General features: G+C 33.2%; 1 protein-coding gene across 11 annotated transcripts in view; it reads right to left on the reverse strand.

Moving 5' to 3' along the window:
- LOC127731013 (uncharacterized) overlaps nucleotides 1-24,558 on the reverse strand; it is a 38,500-nt gene extending 13,942 nt beyond the window's left edge. Inside the window, exons 1-18 of one of the 11 annotated variants that reach the window (XM_052239735.1) lie at nucleotides 23,119-23,152; nucleotides 21,530-21,662; nucleotides 21,186-21,443; nucleotides 18,728-18,932; nucleotides 16,424-16,579; nucleotides 15,569-15,704; nucleotides 14,363-14,481; nucleotides 12,919-13,013; nucleotides 12,502-12,664; nucleotides 10,400-10,530; nucleotides 9,937-10,035; nucleotides 8,839-9,105; nucleotides 6,390-6,596; nucleotides 5,546-5,714; nucleotides 3,335-3,502; nucleotides 2,127-2,261; nucleotides 1,039-1,247; nucleotides 33-197 (exon numbers count right to left, since the gene is read on the reverse strand). In XM_052239735.1, coding sequence (XP_052095695.1) covers nucleotides 33-197; nucleotides 1,039-1,247; nucleotides 2,127-2,261; nucleotides 3,335-3,502; nucleotides 5,546-5,714; nucleotides 6,390-6,596; nucleotides 8,839-9,105; nucleotides 9,937-10,035; nucleotides 10,400-10,530; nucleotides 12,502-12,664; nucleotides 12,919-13,013; nucleotides 14,363-14,481; nucleotides 15,569-15,704; nucleotides 16,424-16,579; nucleotides 18,728-18,932; nucleotides 21,186-21,209 — 2,448 coding nt within the window. In that variant the 5' untranslated portion in view covers nucleotides 21,210-21,443; nucleotides 21,530-21,662; nucleotides 23,119-23,152. Of the gene's footprint in view, nucleotides 1-32; nucleotides 198-1,038; nucleotides 1,248-2,126; nucleotides 2,262-3,334; nucleotides 3,503-5,545; nucleotides 5,715-6,389; nucleotides 6,597-8,838; nucleotides 9,106-9,936; nucleotides 10,036-10,399; nucleotides 10,531-12,501; nucleotides 12,665-12,918; nucleotides 13,014-14,362; nucleotides 14,482-15,568; nucleotides 15,705-16,423; nucleotides 16,580-18,727; nucleotides 18,933-21,185; nucleotides 21,663-21,877; nucleotides 22,140-23,118; nucleotides 23,253-24,294 lie in introns of those variants that run through there. The other 10 variants (XM_052239730.1, XM_052239732.1, XM_052239734.1 and 7 more) reach the window with 10 other exon arrangements.

Raw genomic sequence — 24,558 nt, forward strand, 5'->3', positions numbered from 1 at the left:
ATATTGTAAAATTATCTGCACCAGCACATTACCTGAACAAGCAGTCTCAGAATGGAAACTGTAATATTATCTGACTCAGCTTTATCTTCTTCTAATCTAATAGAGTCAGTTTGTTCTGCCGTTAGTTTTTGCCCTTCTTTTATCCATTCATTTACTAGTTTAGTTGCTTGGCTCACTTTTTCTGCCTGGTTCTTATTCTGAATATAAATAATGAAACCAGTAACTATACCTTTGTCTAGTAAGTTTTCAGTTTCATATAAATATTTTGTCATTTTCAAAGTCAAGCTTTATTCAAAATTCTAAACAGAACTAATTCACTCAGTAAGAAATTATTGACTGTACCATCATACTAAACAAAGAGAACTATATTTGGCCAATCAATAAAATAAATACCGGTAATGTTGAGTAAAACTTTGTATTTTGAAAACTGTAAATTACTTCCAGTCCCAATCAACTGTCAAGTTTGATTTTCAAAAGCAAAATTTCCATATTTTGATTGGAAATATAACTCAGTTCAAATACAATCTTTTTTAATAGGCAAAATTGCTGCACTGCAATAAATTTTAAAATGCCAAAGCTGATGTAAAAGCAGAAAACTAAAATTATATTTTCCTTTAGAATAAAGACTTAAAAAAAAAAGCAAACAGTAGTTTCTGCAAGTGGATGGTTGGGCGACTTCAATATGCTTAACCCCACTGCATTCTGTATGTGCCTGTCCCAAGTCAGGAACCTGTAATTCAGTGGTTGTCGTTTATTGCTGTATATCATATTTCTTTTTCTTTTATTGTTTTGAACATAACTGAGCCTGTTAGTTTCTAGTGGCCTTCAATAGCTTGCTTGGGTATGGATTTTGCTCATTGTTGAAGGCCCTATGGTGACCCATAGTTGCTTACTTCTACATCAATTGGTTTCTGGTTAAGAGTTGTTTCATTGGCAATGATACCACATCTTCTTATTTTTATACAAAGGCTATCAACAAGATTCACTGACCTGTGGTTATCAGTAATGAATATACAAGATTAATGGAATACATCATACCCGAATTAAACCACATTTAGACTGGGCCCATATATCCATCGCCTTGTCATATTTTACTGAATGTATTGGAGCAGGTGGTTGTAAAGGGAGGCCACTCTTTATGTCAAATTCTGTAGGAACTATTTCTTCCTTCTGGTCGAATTTTTTTTTAAAAATTTGTTTGAAAGAAGATTCTGGTTCATCACAGCATGTTTTGTCATCAGAAAATCCTAGAAATACATAAGTTATTTCATCAGAAAAATATAGACATTTCAAATACACAAGTTAATTAATCAGAAAAACCTAGTACCGTAATCGGCCTTGTAAAGTCTCCACTGGTATATTGTCCGCATCCCTCTTTTCATCACCGGGAATTAAGAAAAAAAACTTTTTTCACTTGTTGAAAACGTCTATGGGAACTCCATCATCAAATATAGTTGAAAATGCTTGTAAATGATTCTAGAACTTACAGTATTCTATAATCCGCAAGTTATCACAGATCTTTTGTGTGAATGAGCTTATCTGTTTTAGGTGACGACTTCAATAATGTCTCTTTAATACTCTTCTTTCTTACAAATTATAGTCTATCAAATCTATGCAAATCTTGTATATCATAATAAATCATTTTCCTCCTATTTTTCACAATGGTTATCAATCCTTTCTTAAAGTTAACTTTCTCTGACAAAATAGGGCTAGTATTCCAAATTTTGCTTTTAATGTTGAACTGGTCTGTATATAATGGTCGTAAAGGAGTCAAATCACAAGTGAAATTTGTTTGCATTGTTGATAATTCTTGTTTTCTGTCTTCAATTGATGTACTGAGGATTAATTATCTTTTGTGGGATATCAATTTCTGTGCATTTAGTTAATATATATGAACCACAAACTTAATAAATATTAACAATTACCAATTTAACTACAACAGATAAATGTTCAACGAAGTACTACTTTTGTAAGGCTTTGTATGCAAAACCAAAAAATCGAATGTCCCTGAAAATACAATTTGTTCTCAATCCACGAAAATAAATGAATCTATACTATTTAAGCTTTTTTGTGGTATTTCCAGTATAACTTTGACCTATTCATTAAGGTTTCTAATATCAATTTACCATTAACCAATGAATCAATATAACTGTAAACAACATTAGTTTTTGAGTCTTTGAACACGTTGCCTCCAGCTCTTCTTAACAATTCTGTTGTAAATGCTAGCCAAAATCTGTCCATATTATACTGCACAGGCTTTCCTAAAAACAAAAATTGATATTGAAGGATGTTTCTTTGCCTACTTCAAGTCTACAAGCAATCATTCAATGTTTGGGGTGGGGGTAGAAGGGGTGTCATCCTGAATTCCAGGAGAAAATAAACTGTAAATCATGAATTCCCAAAAATAAATGCAATCTTTCCCAGATCCTGAAGATTAATTACTAATTCAGTAGTCCAAATAAGTGTAAATCCCAAATTCCTGCAAAAATAAAGGCTCTAATGAAGAAGCCTGGAAAAAGGTCCTTCCACCCCTCTTTAATCATCATGTTTTACAGGCTTTGCACTGACTGACTGACTGAAAATTTAATTACTTTTCAAGGTTGATAATAAGAGTTTTGAAAGGTAATGTTTGCAGCAACTGACACCTAGTTTGGTCATTCAGGCAAAGGTAGATACAATACCATAATTACTTGTTCACATCCCTCCTACCTTCTCTGATTTTCCACCATCGCATTTCTATAGTCAGTGAACTGTGAAATTGTGATAATACCATTATTTGGCATATAATTTTAAAAGTTAACATCATAGTGATCATTTGTTCTAAGTTTCAAATTGATGTGACCACAACTTCATGGTTAACTACCTTAAAAAATAACTTTACCTAAAAATGAACTAATTTCTCATTGTCACATTTCCATGGTAGGTTAACCGTGGAATCAGGGTCAAAAGTCTAATTTTGCATGTAATTCAAAAATGTATATCATAATGAAAATGTGTACATAGTTTTAATTTTATGTGACAATAACTTCATTATTGACTAACTTAAACCAAAAACTTTAACCTAATACGAGACAGAAGAATAGACACATAGGCCCTTCATAGCTTGCTGTTCGGTGTGAGTTAAGGCTCTGTGTTGAAGGCCGTACTTTAACCTGTAACTGTTTACTTTTTACACATTGTGACTTGGAAGAATAGTTGTCTCATTTGCACTCATACCACATCTTCTTATTTATACATAGACCAGAAAATAGAATGCCTTCCTACTAATGGAGGCGGAGCATAATTAAAATTACCAAAATAATGTAAAAACAAATTTGAAGTTATAATAACCTACCATCCATCTGGAGGATGAACTTGAGTCTATCTTTTGGTAGAGATAATAGATAACCAATCAATGTCAGTAGATTTGGTATTACATCTTTAGTTCTCCCTGCAGGTGATGCTATAAAGTTAGTCATTACAGTGGTCACTTGTTCAACCAAATCAAAGTCCACCAGGCACGCTGAAATTCACAATAGCAATTAAATAAATCAGTGCAAAAACTTTTTCACATAGCACTTCTATCTTGTCAATTCCGAAAAATAAAATAAGATATTCCTAACTTTAGTCATAATCTGTGGTTACTGTTGATACTTGAAGACATAATATAACAATCTATCTTGTTGAATATTCACTTTTTCTCAGTCTCATTTGTAAAGCATTAGACCCTGCCACATGGTTATCTATACATACCTCGGCAGGTTCTTTGGTAGATAAAGATCATCTTAAGCTGATGTTCTTGTAGATCTGACAGTTGACTTACCTAGTATTAGACCCAGTTACATGGTCTTCTGAACATTACCATGGCAGGTTCTTTGGTGGACAGAGATCGTCTTAAGCTGATGTTCTTGTAGATCTGACAGTTGACTGACCAAACATTAGACCTAGTCACATTGTCATCTATACATACCTCGGCAGGTTCTTTGGTGGACAGAGATCGTCTTAAGCTGATGTTCTTGTAGATCTGACAGTTGACTGACCAAACATTAGACCTAGTCACATTGTCATCTATACATACCTCGGCAGGTTCTTTGGTGGACAGAGATCTTCTTAAGCTGATGTTCTTGTAGATCTGACAGTTGACTGACCAAACATTAGACCTAGTCACATTGTCATCTATACATACCTCGGCAGGTTCTTTGGTGGACAGAGATCGTCTTAAGCTGATGTTTTTGTAGATCTGACAGTTGACTGACCAAACATTAGACCTAGTCACATTGTCATCTATACATACCTCGGCAGGTTCTTTGGTGGACAGAGATCGTCTTAAGCTGATGTTCTTGTAGATCTGACAGTTGACTGACCAAACATTAGACCTAGTCACATTGTCATCTATACATACCTCGGCAGGTTCTTTGGTGGACAGAGATCGTCTTAAGCTGATGTTCTTGTACATCTGACAGTTGACTGACCAAACATTAGACCTAGTCACATTGTCATCTATACATACCTCGGCAGGTTCTTTGGTGGACAGAGATCGTCTTAAGCTGATGTTCTTGTACATCTGACAGTTGACTGACCAAACATTAGACCTAGTCACATTGTCATCTATACATACCTCGGCAGGTTCTTTGGTGGACAGAGATCGTCTTAAGCTGATGTTCTTGTAGATCTGACAGTTGACTGACCAAACATTAGACCTAGTCACATTGTCATCTATACATACCTCGGCAGGTTCTTTGGTGGACAGAGATCGTCTTAAGCTGATGTTCTTGTAGATCTGACAGTTGACTGACCAAACATTAGACCTAGTCACATTGTCATCTATACATACCTCGGCAGGTTCTTTGGTGGACAGAGATCGTCTTAAGCTGATGTTCTTGTAGATCTGACAGTTGACTGACCAAACATTAGACCTAGTCACATTGTCATCTATACATACCTCGGCAGGTTCTTTGGTAGATAAAGATCATCTTAAGCTGATGTTCTTGTACATCTGACAGTTGACATACCAAACATTAGATCTGACAGTTGACTTACCTAGCATTAGACCAGGTCACATGGTCATCTATACATACCTCGGCAGGTTCTTTGGTAGACAGAGATCATCTTAAGCTGATGTTCTTGTACATCTGACAGTTGACATACCAAACATTAGATCTGGCAGTTGACTTACCTAGAATTAGACCAGGTCACATGGTCATCTATACATACCTCGGCAGGTTCTTTGGTAGACAGAGATCATCTTAAGCTGATGTTCTTGTAGATCTGACAGTTGACTTACCAAACATTAGACCAGGTCACATGGTCATCTATACATACCTCGGCAGGTTCTTTGGTAGACAGAGATCATCTTAAGCTGATGTTCTTGTACATCTGACAGTTGACATACCAAACATTAGATCTGACAGTTGACTTACCTAGCATTAGACCAGGTCACATGGTCATCTATACATACCTCGGCAGGTTCTTTGGTAGACAGAGATCATCTTAAGCTGATGTTCTTGTAGATCTGACAGTTGACTTACCAAACATTAGACCAGGTCACATGGTCATCTATACATACCTTGACAGGTTCTTTGGTAGATAAAGATCATCTTAAGCTGATGTTCTTGTACATCTGACAGTTGACTGACCATGCTACCAAGTGTCATGAACATCACATCTATCTGTTTGTAATCATATCCTAAAGGATCTAATGTACATAAAAATCCAAGTACTGGTTTTAGCAGTATCTGAAATGTAATAGTATTGATTTCTTATAAAAAAAAAACAAGTGTCACATTTATTACTATGACTAAACTGTCAGCATTTTCTTCTAATGGCAGTCTTTTGTATCAAACTTTTCAAATTTTAATTGAACAAAGTGGTTTGATGAAACAAGATTCAATTAAGTAATTTTATTTCAATAGAGAGAGCAAAATACTTTTAGTCAAGTAATATAAATGATAACTGATACATTCTTTTTCTTCAGAAGTATATAACTTCAACTGATTGTCTTACGTTTTCCAGAAGCTTAACTCCTTAAATAATAATACAACTAATTTCTCTGACAATAGTGAAGCTTTACGGCAGAAACTTGACCTTAATTCTATAAGATTCCAGTAAATGAGATTAAATTAAATGAAATAATTTTAGTACCAATACACAATCCAAAGTTTGAAGAGTTATAATGCTTAATAAGCTTACAGACTGAACATTTGAATGAGCCAATGAAAAATGAATGTCCTGGCATACTTAACTACTGGAAACACATGTGTGCAGAATTTCTTTATTGTTATTTGAAATTTTGGATTCTTGGGAAGGTAAATAAATCCCTACACTAATTCATTGATTTCATAGCGGTTTTGAACAAAGTTGATGTGAAACTACGGGCAGATATAATGACAGATTTATAATAAGCATAATACCTTTACTTTCTGCCAATGTGTCTGATTTACATACAAAGGTAACCAAGCATTGATTGACTCTCTACCAAGTCCTACTGTTGTAACTCCTAGGTCAAAGTTGAAACCTCCATGGGCTTGTAACTGCCCATCTACTTTTAACTTAAATTCCAGGGCATCCATCATAGCAGTCTTACTAACAACGGTACCACTGATATTGTGTATCCAAATCTGCACCAACAAATACAGGGTGTCATACAAGGAAAGTAATGTCCCTTATAAAATACTATCCTTAAACATCATTTCTTAAGAAAATTTGTCTGAAGAACAATTCAAGTCAATAAAAGTCTATCAAAAAAATCATTATTTTGAATGAATAATTTGAAATTTATACATAATTTTTTTTTGGCCTAACACAATGGATGACAATTAAATAAATAAACTGTTGACACAGAGATATGTCTCGCCTTTTCGTAATTTTATAGCATAATGCAAATATTGAATCCAAATGGCAATATTTAAACATGTTAACTATGCAAAACATTCAGAGTCAATGAACCATGACTTATGGTGCAGAACCAAATAACCAAATGGAAATGAAAAATGCCAATGCTTTTAAAACTGCATACCAAAAACCATTCCTTTTAAGTGGTTCCCTTTACAATAATATAAACACATGCTGAGGGGGTGGAGCCATATAGTCACCTTGGAAAAGAGACTTTGCAAATGCTAATGCAATTGCATAACAAATATCATTGACCTAAAATTATTGAGTCTCCTCATGAAGTTTTTGATTATGTGATTACTTTGCCGTTTTTATAGTGATTATTTGATTACCAGACCAAATATTTCATGATTATTTGATTATTTGATAATCTAGGACTGTATTTTTGATTATTTGATTATCTTGTTTGAAAAAATTGTTAATGATTATGTGATTATATTGGCAAAAAATTTGTGATTATGTGATTATGTGATTACTTGGACACCCCCATGAGGGGCCTCATTATTGGTTCCTCTTAAACTGATCTTATCACAATCTTAACTTGCAAACTATGCAAAACATTCAAAGTCAAGAGACCCTGACTGAGGGGGCAGAGCCAAATAATTTCCATGGAAATGAGATGTGCCATTATGCATCTACATACAATATATCATTGACCTACCACTAATGGTTCCCCTTAAAGTGACCTAATCACAAACTAATACATGTAAAGTAAGCAAAAGTTTCAGTCAATAGACCATGACTGAGTGGGCGGGGATGAATAATCTCTATGGAAATGATGTGTGCCAATGGTAATGCATCTACATACCAAATATCATTGACCTACCACTAGTAGTTCCTCTTAAACTGACCTAATCACAAACTAATACAGGTGAAGTATGCAAAAGTTTCAAAGTCAATAGACCATGACTGAGGGAGCAGGGCCAAATAATCTCTTTGGAAATAAGATGTGCTAATGGTAATACAACTGCATCCACATATATTTGACCTACCACTAATGGCTTCCCATAAACTGACGTAATCACAAACTAATACATTGTTGACGCTGCTGTTGCCGCCTTTGCCACCCCTGTCGGAATAAGCATACCTAAGTCTTGCTTTTAACTTTGTCAATATAAATAAATTTACCTGTCAGAAGTAAAAACCACCACAAAGTTTTTGAAGTGCTTTCACCAAGTCAAATGCTATTTATTCCCAAATGAAAGATGGCGGATATGACATTTGCTTAACAGTTTAATTCTTATTCTGAAAACCCTGCACGCACTTGTAAAATCTCCATTCAAATGAAACAGACAAAAATATATGCAAAAAAAAACAACTAGCGGTCACCTGTCTAACACGGTCAGCAGTCACCTAATTTTCAACTTTTTACAACGGTCATTTTAATGTTTTGAACTACCAATATAATCATGACAAAAAATATATCTGTTCAGAATGGAAGTTTAAATGAGCATCAGAACCCATTTGCAACTGAGATCCTGCAATATAATGTGAATTTGTGAATTCCTTGTGTTCTACTGCTTTCAGTTTCCATTGAAAACTTATTTCTCAAAAAATATTAACAAATTTCAAGATTTTTTTCCAATAACCATTGCCAGAATCTGCCATTTTTTATTTCACTGCTCCAAGAACACTAACTCTACAGATTGAAAATACTAAAACCATTTGCTGCAATCCAGGCCACGGCCAGAATTTTTTTGGAACCTCTTTAAAATCGTCACCTCTCTTGAGTGATCACTTTTAATACACCTTATCGCTATTCCCGGCTGACCCGAGAATCTGTCCCGCTTGAACTATTGACGTCATACAACAATCACTTTTCCATTGTGGCGTCAGATATTTTGTATTATGACGTCAAAATTTTACGGAACCTGTGTGATGTCCAGTAATGGCGGACAAATAGCGATAAGGTGTATACTTATCATGAGTGACAATTTAATACAGGTTTGACTGTATATATATACTCACTAGTGAAGGTTCATCTAAGATGACTTCAGTTCTTTTGACAGTCAAACCAAAGCCTATCAAATCATCTGGATCACTGTCTATTAATACATCCTTTATAGAGTTCTGAGACAGTACACAAAAGAAAAAGTCACATGTTTCCTGGTGGATGCTTTTTAAATCCTCTACATCTATCTGTAGTGCTGTTAGCTCTTCTTGTGCTGTTTTGGCAGATGACAAATTCTTTGTGGCTCTACGATCCATTAACCTATGTCTTCTTGACTTGGAAAACTGATCAAAATAATATTGTTATCCAGCTTAAACATGTCTGATTAACAATCTGAATTAATTTTGGGACAACAAAAGAAAAGATATTTTCCAAATAATGATTTTTCTGAATGCAAGGGACCATGTCAAAATGAAAAAAAAAAACACTTACAAAGTATTTATTTTATAGAGACTTCCAAATGTTAGTCTAACTCCTGAAGGCTTTATGTAATTTGTTGAAAATTTATAAAAAATACTTTGAAACCAGTGGAAAGACAATAGACATGATTTTTAATAAAATTATATGTTTTCCCCAATAATAGCAAAGCTTCTACAACTTTATAAATTTAAGAAGATGTGGTATGATTGTCAGGAGACAACTCTCCACAAGAGACCAAATGAAACAGAAATTAACAACTATGTTCATTAATATTAAAACACTTGCTGTTTCTTTCCATTTAAAGATTTGAAATGTTTTGTATTAGAATCTGACTTAAACGCATGCTGTGACTTACACCATATCATTATTCTAGTGCTATTTGGTATCTAAACATTACCCATCAGCAGAAAACATAAGGATCAATATCGATAGATTATGGAGAACTAAACTATAGAGGTATCATATCTACACACAACTTATTTTTAGTATTTTCCTGCCTTTTATTCCATATTTTTTAAGAAAAAGTTTATCTGTAAAAAATACCTTGTAGAAATTTAAATTTCCTTAATCTTAAAGAGATGGATCAAAGGACTATTGTCATAATAAAAATTTGTACAAAATATCAAAAGGATCAATCATAGTTAAATGAAGGCAATATCTTAGAATCAGAATCTATGAAAACATGGTCTACATACTTGAGCTTGGTACCTCATATCATGTGCTCTTGCCAACATCCCAACTGATTGGGTTTCCTTTCTAGCAAACTCTGCTATCAATGTAAACATTTTGTTTATCTGAAAAAGGTATAATAAACAATTATTGAATTGCAGTAATGACAACTTGAACTTATTTTTATTTACAATATGTAAGTATAGTTTACATAAAAGTCAAAACTATGTATGTTTGAGATAATATGAGTCGATATAAATCAGTAAATATTACAATATTCTGTCATTGTAAAGCAAATTTCAATTTTTTATTTTTTACATGAAATGCAGGATTTATTCTCACAATATAATATTGTACAAGTATGCCTGAATTTCTACAAGCATGTTTCATGTTGTTTAATGTCAAATATTCTATAAATGCGTACAGGTTCAGTAGCATTTAAATAATTCTCCAAATTGTAGATATTTGTATTTTAACAATTTTATGTACTTTTCCCTGAATATCTGACATCATTTTATATATCTCTTCTCTTAGACTTTTGTTGATATCTTTCCCGTACAGTGGTATTCGTGATAACCTTTCTTGTAACTTTGTTAGTCTTTTTTCTATCACAGAAGCATCTGAAATACAAAACATGACAGTTCATCTAAAGATCAAGTCCATGTGTATTCATAAAAAATATAATTTCTCCCTTCCCACTGTCCATTAATCTTAATTTCACTTGTTTGTTTTTTTTTCAAACGAATTTGTGCTTGTTCATATATATAATGTCTTGTTTAGAGTTCAGACCTTCATTCTAGAATGTCTGGTTTTTCTTAACTACTACCAAATTGAGAGGACTATCATTTAATTCAGTAATCTATTGACAAAGATGAAAACATAAGGTACATTTGTATTGTAATCCTATTCACCATCACTAATTAATACAACCAAGTCCCTTACTACAATACTTATCTCCCCTCATACATTTGTATCGTAATCCTATTCACCATCACTAATTAATACAACCAAGTCCCTTACTAAAAGACTTATCTCCCCTCATATATTTGTGTAAAATCTCATATTGTATTCATCCCTTCAAGCTGTGTTATATTTCAATTCAATACAGTGTAATACACAAAACTGTTTCTGAAGAGTTGTTCTTGCAATACCCTTATACCGGTACTTCATTTGAACTGGTAAGACCAATATTACTTCCCTTTAAGCAAAATTTGATACACATGTAACTTACTAAAAGAAAACAACAACAAAACTCAAAATTTTATGAGCAAAATTCATACCCCATAAATGTAAATATATGTGTATGGTACGGTATACAATTGCACTATTCAAAATAAATGCTGTGATAGTTTCATTGAAATCTAGGAGGAGGTTGCTGATACAAAATGTCAATCCCTTTATGTGGATATGGAAAAATCTATGTTTTGCTATAGATACTTTCCAAACAACATAATAACCTTTCAATTATGGGATAAGGAAACATAATATAAGTCATTGTCAACTCAGAAATAATGCTAGCAACCTAAAATCGCATTTGTTTAATCAATTTTTATCAGAGAACACTATTTGTGGAAACTGTAATCACCCCTTTTGAGGATAACCAGCATTTCTTTTTTATTTGCCCTAAGTCTAAGTACAATGATGTTCGACAGATTTAATTGATTCTATTTACTCAATTTTTGATAATGTTGACATAAATATTGACTTATTACTTTTTGGAAACAGATTATTTGCATATGATATGAATATTGCTATTTTTAAATCTGTTCAGAAATATATCAGTAACACTCACCGTTTTGTTTGAAATTTTCTTAATTTTTGTTTTATTAGTGTTTATTTATTTATTAATTCATTTTTTTTTTCATTTCTTTCCTCTTTTTACCCTTCAACACTAATTCATATATTCCAATAAGTAAGATAAGTGTCTCTTCCAAACCTTATATATATTTCTAATGACTTATAAAAGATTTTTACATGTCTCAAGGTACTTGAATAAAGATGACTAATTGCCTACATACTTAAATATACTTTACATTTAGTAATTTACACTGTAAATATATATTGCTTGTGTGTGCTCATAAGTAGCATGCATTTTCCACTATATTGTATTATTTTAAATACAGTTATTATTTGATTTATACCTTGTAGATGTAATATGGAGAGAGCTTTTATAGGCTGTGCCTGTTGCTCAATCCTTTTTATATCTTTATGAATAAAATATGTTTAAAATCAAACATAATTTGAGTTTGAGTTATTTCCCTTGGCCATGTTGCTGTACAAACAAGCCAAAATAGAAATCCTTACACAATTGTAGTGATGAATCAAGGAATGCTACAAGAAATCAAAATGTTAAAAAAACTACTTTTTTTAAAGTCTAGTGGTCAGTATAACAAGTTGAATTTGGCTGATTTATGAAGGAATTTGTCCACATAGTCCTCCAACAAAAAGGGAAATAACTCTTGCCTAAATTGTGTCAGTCGAAATCTGTCTTAAGGGAAACCTCAAAACTCATTTGGAAAGCATTCCACAATGCCTTTACTTATTTAAGATTCATTTATTTATTAAGCTCTTAGTCAACAGACAAAATTTACCTCCTTCGCTGGTTATAATTTCTGACAGTTTTGTTGCCATTGTATCTGTACTTCTAGACAAAATCCTAATACTCCACATACATTTATCTTTCACAGAAGTCAAAACGTCCAGAGAACTGTTACATACTTCACAAGCAAATGTCAGTTCATCCAGAGTAGAATTCTGTAGAAATTAGAAAGGTATAAACTAATGTTATGGATAGTGCATAGTTAACCATCACTAAACTGATAAAACTTTCCTATTTCAAGTTTCCTAGCCCAAAAATGAACACTTGGTAAAGGTTAAAAGGTGCAATACAATTTTTATTCTATTTTTGTTAAAATATAAATTATGAAATATAACTTTTGAGAGATTGATGGACACACACTTATCTTAGTTTTTGAGGTAAATTTAGAATTCCATGTATCAGTACTTACCACTTTTAGTTTATGACTGATGTGAACTTTGATAGTTGGACAAACAGATGGTGTCTGATTTAGTATCCATGTTGTTGCTGTTACCACAGGTTCATCTGAAAGGGAAATATACTTTTTTACCTTGAATATGATAACTTTAATAATAAATTGATCTATTCACTTTCTGAAGTTTTTCAAGGGCACACTGTATTTCCATTTAAATTCCATGAATACTACTGTTAATTCTGATTTTTTTGCAATATTTTTGTTATTTCAAAATTGATACTGGATTAGTTTCTCAAAAATAAAATCTTGCATTTTGAATTTTAATAATATTATTTGTACACAGTATTTCCTGAAATCTTAATACTTAATTTATGTCCATTCAACAATTACAATAATAAATGCTTGTAAAAGTTTATGAGTTTACAGTATAAGAGATTCTGCATTCAGAAACGCTTGAGGTCATTTGGAGTGTACAGGTCTCTTGAAATGTGATTGGACAATACAAAGTTTTATATAACTGTAACTTAAAAACATTGTCAAACCAGGCATTATAATAGATGGTTCATTGAGAGGTTTCAGTACATAATCCTAGGTGTAGTGGAATATTGTTTTTTGTTGACAAAAATGGTACAGATGCATTTCCAAAAAGTTAAAAGATGGAATATTTTTTTCCAATTGTGTTATGTCTATTGTCCTCATTCCATAATATTCCACTTATTGGAGGACTCAGTCTCTTATAATTCTATATCTTCTAATCTTCCATATTCAGAGATACAGTCAAGACAGTTTATAATTCTATATCTTCTAATATTCCATATTCAGAGATACAGTCAAGACAGTATATAATTCTATATCTTCTAATCTTCCATATTCAGAGATACAGTCAAGACAGTTTATATAAATAAGAAGATGTGGTATGAGTGCCAATGAGACAACTCTCTAACCAAGTCACAATGTATAAAAAGTAAACAATTATAGGTCAAAGTACGGCCTTCAACACAGAGCCTTGGCTCACACCGAACAGCAAGCTATAAAGGGCCCCAAAATGACTAGTGTAAAACAATTCAAACAGAAAAACCAACTGTCTAATCTATATACAAAACAAGAAACACTTATGAACCACACCAACAAACAACAACCACTGAACAACAGGTTCCTGACTTAGGACAGGTGCATAAAAATGCAGCGGGTTTAAACGTTTTAACAGGTGCCAACCTTCACCCTAACCTGAGACAGTAGTGTAAAATTACAACATAAAAAGACACACTATAAAATATTCCATGAGTTGTCACGTGTTGGTAACTTGAGACTTCAATGTTAAAGGTGTTAGAAAGGTTTCAATATAGATGTTATCTTAATGAGATCTTTAAGTATTTAGTATTAGGAGGATTTTACATATAAAAGATATGTTTTAACATAATTTGGAAATGTAATTTATAAAATAATAAAGAATACCAACCTGAATCTAAATCCTTAGTAACAGGTGCCTTGACAACACAAGATTGTACTTTTCTGCCATTATCATCTATTTTGTTATCTTCATTTATTGAAAGATGAACATCTACATGCTGACCAGACCTGAAAGATAGAACTATAAAGAAAAATACTTAATTGTACAATTTATGTACACAATTGAGGTAATTAAGACTTATCAAATAGGAAACTGTGTCAACAGGACACCATGCCTTGCTCGCACTATCCCATTTCAATGTGCTGTGAATCATAGTCTGTATCAAAACCCTTATTTGTCATAGACTTTGAAATTTCTAATAAATAATAGACTATTTTCATATTACCGACTTTTGACTTTTTTAACAAGTTATCTACTCTGTAGTAGGACATTCTGGTGCTCAGTCAAGTAAGAGCAGCTAAAGGAAGTAAAATAAAGATCACAATCGTACAATTTTAGGAAAAATTAACTGTTTTCAGATGATTTTGTCGTATATAGAAAACATAACAGTAAATGATTCCCCAAGATTGCACTGATTGTATAAGCTTGATTTTATTTCTTTTAGTTGCTCTTACTTGACCGAGTGGCATGGTAGAATCTATATTTACACATGCCATTGCAATTATATTCAGAATATTTTCGATTTCAAAATGTATGCATTGAAAACTTTATAATAAAATTGTTTATATATTTTTTTTTACATTTCTAGAATTTTTTATCATAATTTAGGCTTCTATGACTTCACTTTTTTCATGAAATTTACTTAAGCCAAGCTGAAAATTAAGCATGAACCGGCCAATGATTTCATGGTACTGATTATCATTATCCAAAGACCTTCCATAAAAACTATATAGAAACAAGTCATGATAGAAAGTTAAAGCGATTAAAAAAAAAAAAATACATTGAGCATAAATATCTTTTTTTTATTAAATCACAAATGCAAATAAGTGTTGAAAATACTGCTTAGAATGATTAAGAGTTTGACAGTATGTGTGGACACCTTGTTGAATGTTACCCTCTGGATGTCTTTTGGTCATTTTTGTCTTTGAGTAGTGTCTCATTGACATATATTCCACATCATCTTTTAATCTTAAGGACTGTTATCATAACTTAGACAGTATTTATAACAAGGCATAATAATTACAGTTTCTAAATGGCATTACAACTGCTTTATCATAACATCATAAATTTCATGCAATTCCTAAATGACATTACCCTTGCACAATAAAATCAAAGAGTTCCTGTAATTTCTTTGTCAATGTGTCTGGACCCTCACTCTGCTCACAGTACCTAAACATCCCTGTTCCCTCACCAGCCTCTGTCAAATCTTTCAAAAACTTAAAGTTGTGATCTGTGAATGAACTCAATTAATATAATTAATTATATAAGGGTGTCTTTGACTAAAAATAACATTTCATTTTCACATAAATAAAATACTAGTAATATTATATTGGAGTGAAACAGTTATTCCTGCAATTTGATTTCTTACCTTGGCAGAGTATATGAGCCCATATACCCTGTGAACAAAAACAAAAATCAGAATGGTATTTAATATTGAAATCAGGACACTCCAGTATAATATAATTGTTATTCAGGCTTCACAGGGGATATGGATTTATATTCCCTGTCAATGCCCTATATCCTCTTCCCCTGACGGCCCAGGAGATATAGAACACTGACAGGGAATATGAGCCCATATCTCCTGTAAAGATCCTCAATAACATATAATATGCCTACTGCAAACTTGAAAATGTTTATGAGTTTATGTATTCATGGTAACTAAATAAATAAAAGCCTTACATATTTTTATCTAAATTTACCAAACATGATTTTTCTATTTATCATGAGCAACATGACATGTGAAACTAGTAGAGCTGGAATTGCTAACCATTCCAGAGTACAATAGTTCATCTCAGGTCTGGTCTTTGATTTAGTTTAATTTTAAGGTTTATGTGTTATATTTTATGAACTATTGCTTGTCTTTTTTGTATTTTATCAGTCCTTAAACTCATCATTTGCCCATTGGTATTTCATAAATCCTATAATTTGTAATAAATTGATGTAACAAACCTTTCGAGAAGCCTACAGTATGAACAGTGACAGGTAGGCTAAATAAATTTATTCTTTTTTTCCAGCTGACACTTCTTTTATTGACCATTTCATTAGTGTTAGCTGTATCCTGGCCATCAGTCATAAAAACCACTACTGCTCTGTCATAGGAATGCTCTATAAAATAAAACCATGTGACATAAGTATGCTCCATAAAATTAAACTGTGAGAATGCTTCACAAGATAAGACTGTGTGACATAAGCATGTACAACAAAACAAGACTGTGTGACATAAGCATGTACAACAAAACAAGACTGTGTGACATAAGCATGTACAACAAAACAAGACTGTGTGACATAAGTATGTACAACAAAACAAGACTGTGTGACATAAGCATGTTCAACAAAACAAGACTGTGTGACATAAGCATATACAACAAAACAAGAATGTGTGACATAAGCATGTACAACAAAACAAGACTGTGTGACATAAGCATGTTCAACAAAACAAGACTGTGTGACATAAGTATGTACAACAAAACAAGATTGATTGATTGGTGTTTAACGCCACTTTCAGCACTATTGTGGTACTTAGTGGCAGTCATTTTTTATTGATAGATGAAGCCTGAGTGCCTGGAGAGAACCACCAACCTGCAGTAGGAAAACTGACAATACTAGTCAATTAAGGTTGGAGTCGAGCGTGCCTGTCACATGCTGGATTTCAAACTCACAACCTCAGTGTTGACAGGCTAGTGAAACAGTAGTTCGACTACTAAGACTACTCAGCCACCAAGGCCCCAACAAAACAAGACAATGTGACATAAGTTTGCCAAACAAAATAAGATTGTGTGACATAAGTATGTTCCACAAAATAGCAATATGTGACATGAGTATATTCACTCTTTCAAGACCTTGCTGATATATGTCTTTGATATAAACCTCCAAAAAAAATTTGACAAGAAATGTGGGTGAGGGAGTTCTCACAATGCAATGTTCAATATAATTTACATTTCAAAGAGACAAAACTCATAAAAAATAATTGATCAGTGCTGATATTCTAACTCACTCAAGACATTTCTTGTATAAAACCTTAATAATAATCTTACATGAAATGCAGGAGTGAAACTACTTACAATGCAATTTTCTATATAGTTAATATTTCCAAGGGACATGACTCTTTTAAAAAGAGCTATTCTGCACTGATATTGGAACTTGTCTGAGACATTGCTGATATAAACCTTTGATATAAATTTCGCAAATATTTGGAAAGAATTGTACACTTGAGAGTGCTTACAATGCAATTTTCTATGAAATTTAAATTTCCAACAGGCAAAACTTTTAAAAATTAGCTAATTAGCACTGATTTTCAAACTTGTCAGAGACATTGCTGATAAACCTTACCATTAAATGCATAAAAATCTGGCAAGTCCCAATGGACAAACAGACGGACTTTCAGTATTTCTTTGTCTCCACAATGTGCAGTTAAGAGGGCGGGGGGATAAAAGGAAAGCTATCAAAGCATGAAAAATTTGAGAAGAAACATACAATACAAGCAAATCAGTCCTTTTTTTTTACTCTTTCAAATCAATTCAATCTGAAGAATCTGAGTTGTTCCTTAATATAAAGCACAAAGTGGTTGACCTGAGAGTCTTGGAAAGTAGATATAAATGTCTTTTCATTGGTAAAGGGCATAAGATGCCTTGATTGCCATCTTTTCAAAAAAAATTTTTTTTATAAAAAACGAAAGGGAGCTCACATCAATAAATATAACCAATTCACCAAAGTTTTAAGCAAATTGGTTAAAGTATTTTTGAGTTAATGTCCGACATGTTGACGACGGACAGATGGACAGACAGACAGACAACGGTATACCATAATACGTCCCGTAAATGGGCGTATAAAAAATGATTTTAGTGAACTGTAAAATTTAATTGCTATCCAGTCATATTGCAAAATAACCACCCTAAGGGAAATGTCACCCACATTTGTACAGATAAAAAGGCTTATTTTAATATTGTAATATAAACAAATCTGTGACAGTGGGAAAATGACAGTGCAAGTATTTGTATATAAAAGTACTTTTACAGGAGCTTTCTATGACTTTAGAAAAATGTTTTGGTCTTTTTATTGCTCTATTCAGTTATGGGTTATAATTTTGATCAAGAGCAGGACAAGGACTCAAATTAAGCTGATAGTTGGTGCACAGGGATAGAATAGCTGTGTTTGGCCAGGGTCCCTTGAAGTTTAGAAGTGTGGACTTTCAAAGTGTTTAAACTTCATGTATGCATAAAATTTCTGGAAATATTTAAATTAATAATTACAAACCATATTTTGTTAGCAGTATATCAAGCTTGTCAAATACGATGATAAAATTTGTCATTGATGATGCCTTGAGTCCATCAATTTTCTCCTGGTAATTTTCTGTATTGAGTTCCAACAAAGAAACTTCACTGTTGTAGGAAATAACATCTGTCTTAATGTCACTGCAGGGTATAGTCTGAGACAGGAGCCCACGAAGGGCAGTTTTCACCTGTCAAAATCAAAATGTTGTTGACATAATTGAATGTACATGCGTAAGTTCCCAACAAATTCATTCAGGACACTGACCTCAGCATTTTCCTTTAAAGCATTAGAGAAACGGATTCTACCACTTCACCCAGTTGAACAGAATAGTTATCCATTATAGGTATGCATTTAAAAGTTTTAAATATAAGTTTTGATCGAATAAATATCCCAATTATCTGGGAAGTGTGATCAGCCACACCAATCTATATGTCTCTTTGAACTGATTTACATCTTGTCATCGTGAAGGAAGATGTAGAGCTTGCAACCTGTTGTGGAACAATATCTAGTCTTTGCAATTAAACACAAGTCATATGACCCAGTCCACTAAAATGTTGTTGGACCAGTAATTATTCCTATAAAGAAGCTTAATCACAAGCCATAAACATTTACAGTAATTTTATGAAAGACTAATTTTCAGGCTTGTAAGTCCATTTTTTTGTCGATAAATATGAATATTCACTGTTGAAGACAATATACATGTATACACTTCTACTATAGTTACTTTGCAAAGCTAGCTTGCTCTTTTATTGATATTTACCTCCAATCCTTTTTAACCTAGATTTTACCTAAAGGCTTATTTCTCATTATAAAAATGAGATGTCATTTGATTGAGACAACTAACCACCAGAGTAGACATCTCTTACTAACTCACTCATAGCATTGCTTTTGCAAGAATATTAACAATCAATCAATGCATACACTATCTTCTAATAATCATTGGCTTTATAACAATTCTTCTGTCTATCTTTTGCAATAGAAATGTAGAAGATCTGATCATTCAAAACTTTCTTCTACCAAGGCATCATATCCAGGACCTTAAATGTACCAATTATGTTAAACAACCACCAACTGAAAATCAAATATGTCTGCTCTACTTTCTTCCATAGATCATGGAAATCCGCTATCAATAAACTGGCTCTATATAGCTACGACCAAAAGATCCATATAAACATGATAAAAGTACCTGTTTTATTGGATTACCCCCATAGATCCACTCTAAACATAAATGTTATATTGGATAATCACCCAAAGATCCACTCTCAACATACCTGTTATATTGGATCATCACCCAAAGATCCACTCTCAACATACCTGTTATATTGGATAATCACCCAAAGATCAACTCTCAACATATCTGTTATATAGGATAATCACCCAAAGATCAACTCTCAACATACCTGTTATATTGGATTACCACCCATAGATCCACTCTCAACATACCTGTTTTATTGGATTACCCCCCATATATCCACTCTCAACATACCTGTTATATAGGATAATCACCCAAAGATCCACTCTCAACATATCTGTTATATTGGATTACCGCCCATAGGTCCACTCTCAACATACCTGTTTTGTAGGATAATCACCCCAAGATTCACTCTCAACATACCTGTTTTATTGGATTACCACCCATAGATCAACTCTCAACATACCTGTTTTATTGGATTACCACCCATAGATCAACTCTCAACATACCTGTTTTATAGGATAATCACCCCAAGATCCACTCTCAACATACCTGTTTTATTGGATTACCCCCCATAGATCCACTCTCAACATATCTGTTATATTGGATCATCACCCAAAGATCCACTCTAAACATACCTGTTTTATTGAATTACTGCCCATAGATCAACTCTCAACATACCTGTTTTATTGAATTACTGCCCAGAGATCAACTCTCAACATACCTGTTTTATTGGATTACCCCCAAAGATCCACTCTCAACATACCTGTTATATTGGTTTATCACCCATAGATCCCCTCTCAACATACCTGTTTTATTGGATTACCCCCAATAGATCCACTCTCAACATACCTGTTTTATTAGATTACCCCCCCCCCCCCCCCCAAGATCCACTCTCAACATACCACTTTTATTGGATTACCCCTCATAGATCCACTCTCAACATACCTGTTTTATTAGATTACTGCTCAAGATCCAATCTCAACATGCCTGTTTTATTGGATTATCACCCAAAGATCCACTCTCAACATACCTGTTATAATGGATCATCACCCAAAGATCCACTCTAAACATACCTGTTTTATTGAATTACCACCCATATATCCACTCTCAACATACCTGTTTTATTGGATTACCGCCCATAGATCTACTCTCAACATACCTGTTATATTGGATTTCCGCCCATAGATCCACTCTCAACATACCTGTTTAATTGGATTATCACCCATAGATCCACTCTCAACATACCTGTTTTATGGGATTACCACCCATAGATCCACTCTCAACATACCTGTTTTATTGGATTACTGCCCATAGATCCACTCTAAACATACCTGTTTTATTGAATTACCACCCATATATCCACTCTCAACATACCTGTTTTATTGGATTACCGCCCATAGATCTACTCTCAACATACCTGTTATATTGGATTTCCGCCCATAGATCCACTCTAAACATACCTGTTTTATTGGATTATCACCCATAGATCCACTCTCAACATACCTGTTTTATGGGATTACCACCCATAGATCCACTCTCAACATACCTGTTTTATTGGATTACTGCCCATAGATCCACTCTCGGCATACCTGTTTTATTGGATTACCCCCATACTTGTAGATCCACTCTCAACATACCTGTTTTATTGTATTACCCCAATAGATCCACTCTCAACATACCTGTTTTATTGGATTACCGCCCATAGATCCACTCTCAACATACCTGTTTTATTTGATAGCCCCCCAAAGATCCACTCTCAACATACCTGTTTTATTGGATTACCGCCCATAGGTCCACTCTCAACATACCTGTTTTATTGGATTACCCCTCAAAGATCCACTCTCAACATACCTGTTATATTGGATTTTCGCCCATAGATCCACTCTCAACATACCACTTTTATTGGATTATCACCCATAGATCCACTCTCAACATACCTGTTTTATGGGATTATTACCCATAGATCCACTCTCAACATACCTGTTTTATTGGATTACTGCCCATAGATCCACTCTCAACATACCTGTTTTATTGGATTACCCCCATACTTGTAGATCCACTCTCAACATACCTGTTTTATTGTATTACCCCAATAGATCCACTCTCAACATACCTGTTTTATTGGATTACCGCCCATAGATCCACTCTCAACATACCTGTTTTATTTGATAACCCCCCATAGATCCACTCTCAACATACCTGTTTTATTGGATTACCGCCCATAGGTCCACTCTCAACATACCTGTTTTATTGGATTACCCCTCAAAGATCCACTCTCAACATACCTGTTTTATTAGATTACTGCCCATAGATCCACTCTCAACATACCACTTTTATTGGATTACCGCCCTTAGATCCACTCTCAACATATATATAAGAAGATGTGGTATGAGTGCCAATGAGACAACTCTCCATCCAAGTCAAAATTTATAAAAGTAAACCATTATAGGTCAAAGTACGGTCTTCAACACGGAGCCTTGGCTCACAACGAACAGCAAGCTATAGAGGGCCCCAAAATTTACTAGTGTAAAACCATTCAAACAGGAAAACCAACGGTCTAATCTATATAAAAAACGTGAAACGATAAAACACTTATATTAATTATGAACCACATCAACAAATGACAACTACTGAACATCAGATTCCTGACTTAGGACAGGTGCAAACAATTGCAGCGGGTTTAAACGTTTTAATGGTACCAAACCTTCACCCTTTTTCTGAAACAATAGTGTAACATCACAACATAGAAAAACACACTATAAAATATTAACTGAAATAGCTTAACTCAATCAAAGGACATATTAACACCATTGAACATACACTGAACAAATAAATGTAACCTATGATACAATGTAAATACAAAATAAATAAACTAAGGGAAGAATAATAAAAGTAACATGTTATACCGCTATGAAATGTTAAACAATTTAAGAAAAACAATATGCTCGAACAAAAATATCAGCCATTTGCAATTACTTTAAACACAGGTAAATGAAAATAATTTTGTTGTTAGGTATACGTGTACAGTTCAAATAGAGAAAGGAAATATTTTTACAAAATAAATAATTTTGATGTTCATCGTACGAAGTGAAGATTTATAGTAATACCAAACACTTATCAAAGCTGGTATATAGACCAGATATAACCCTGAATAACATTAAATAACAAAAAAACATACCTGTTTTATGGGATTACCGCCCATAGATCCACTTGTATCAACAGCAACGATTAAATATGTTCTATAGTTTTTGAAACTATTGTTCCAGTCCTTTGGTAAATGTATCTGCAGATTGAGAATCTGTTCCTTACTAACTGAAAAATCAGCATAAAAATAAAATTCAGCGATTATAAGTTGAACGGCAATGATTATAATACAGAATGTAATAAGTTAGTTTATTAATCTCTTTTGAGATTCTGTGTCTTGAGCAGTTTTTTTTTTAATTTAGCCACCAACAGAGTTCCTTTTAAATCAAAGCAAAAAAATATGCTTAATATTGTTTTTTATTGGGATAAATATTGATTTTGTTATCAGTAAATTAAATCATACTAAATAGTATTGTTATACACATATGCACTTTAAAGGTACTTCAATCTGTCTATACCTTTATTTTGGCATAGCACAAGGTCATGTTTTTCTCTGACTGTAAATGACGTCTTTATACTAAATCCATTGGATGTTGGATATGTACAGATTGATATTTTAGTCTTAGATATTTAATTTTTTTATTAGTTGTTATTGGCTTTGAACTAGCTGTCAGTAACTGCAAGTTCTCTCAGATCTGTACTTTTTTGTTGTTAGAGATGAGGGATGGATATATACCCTGCCAGGTCCTGTTTGTGTTTTTCTTTGATGTTTTTCTTCTTTGTATCGATCTTATATGAGTTAAGCCTTTTTCAACAGTCTTGGACTGATTATTATAGTTTGTTCTTATGTTGTGCTGTTACACGCTGTCCCAGGTTAGGGGAGGGTTGAGTGCTCACAAACATGTTTAACCCTAATTACGGATTTTGTGACCAGGCAAATTATGAAACCACTCACTCAGGACTCTGAGAAACCAAAAACAGGATGGTGGCTTCATCTGAAGACAATCATAAAGGATAATTATAATATCTATAAAGGTTAACAGAAGGTTTTCTAAATTTTATTCCCCATAAGTAGACTAAATATTTCATAAGCGTTTAGAAGTTTTGAGACATCTTATTAATACAATGTAAAACCAACTATTCCCTATGCAAAGAATCATGTATATTAAAGAAAAAAAATACTAAACAAACAAGTCTGTAAATGCTGTACGCAGACAGTCCAAAATTGATAATTTTTCAAATTGTGAAACTGTACCAGTAAAAATCATACCTTCTTTTTGTTCTTCATTTTGTATCGACTGAAACTGAATAAAAGACTGAAATGGAGTAAATGCTTTCAGTTTCTCGTAAAATCCACTCATGTTATTGTCGCCGGAGTTTTATTTTAACTTCTTTCTCCTCTTAAACCGAATCTGATATGTGAAATACTTAATATTGCTGAATATTGCACATGATATTAGGGAGATTAGGAACATTGCTTTGGCTTGCATCATCTATGTTTGGTTACGATCTACGATCAGGTAATCAAAGGGCA

Source organism: Mytilus californianus, unplaced genomic scaffold (genome assembly GCF_021869535.1).
Source record: "Mytilus californianus isolate M0D057914Y unplaced genomic scaffold, xbMytCali1.0.p SCAF_2, whole genome shotgun sequence".
Classification (NCBI taxonomy): Eukaryota; Metazoa; Mollusca; class Bivalvia; order Mytilida; family Mytilidae; genus Mytilus; species Mytilus californianus.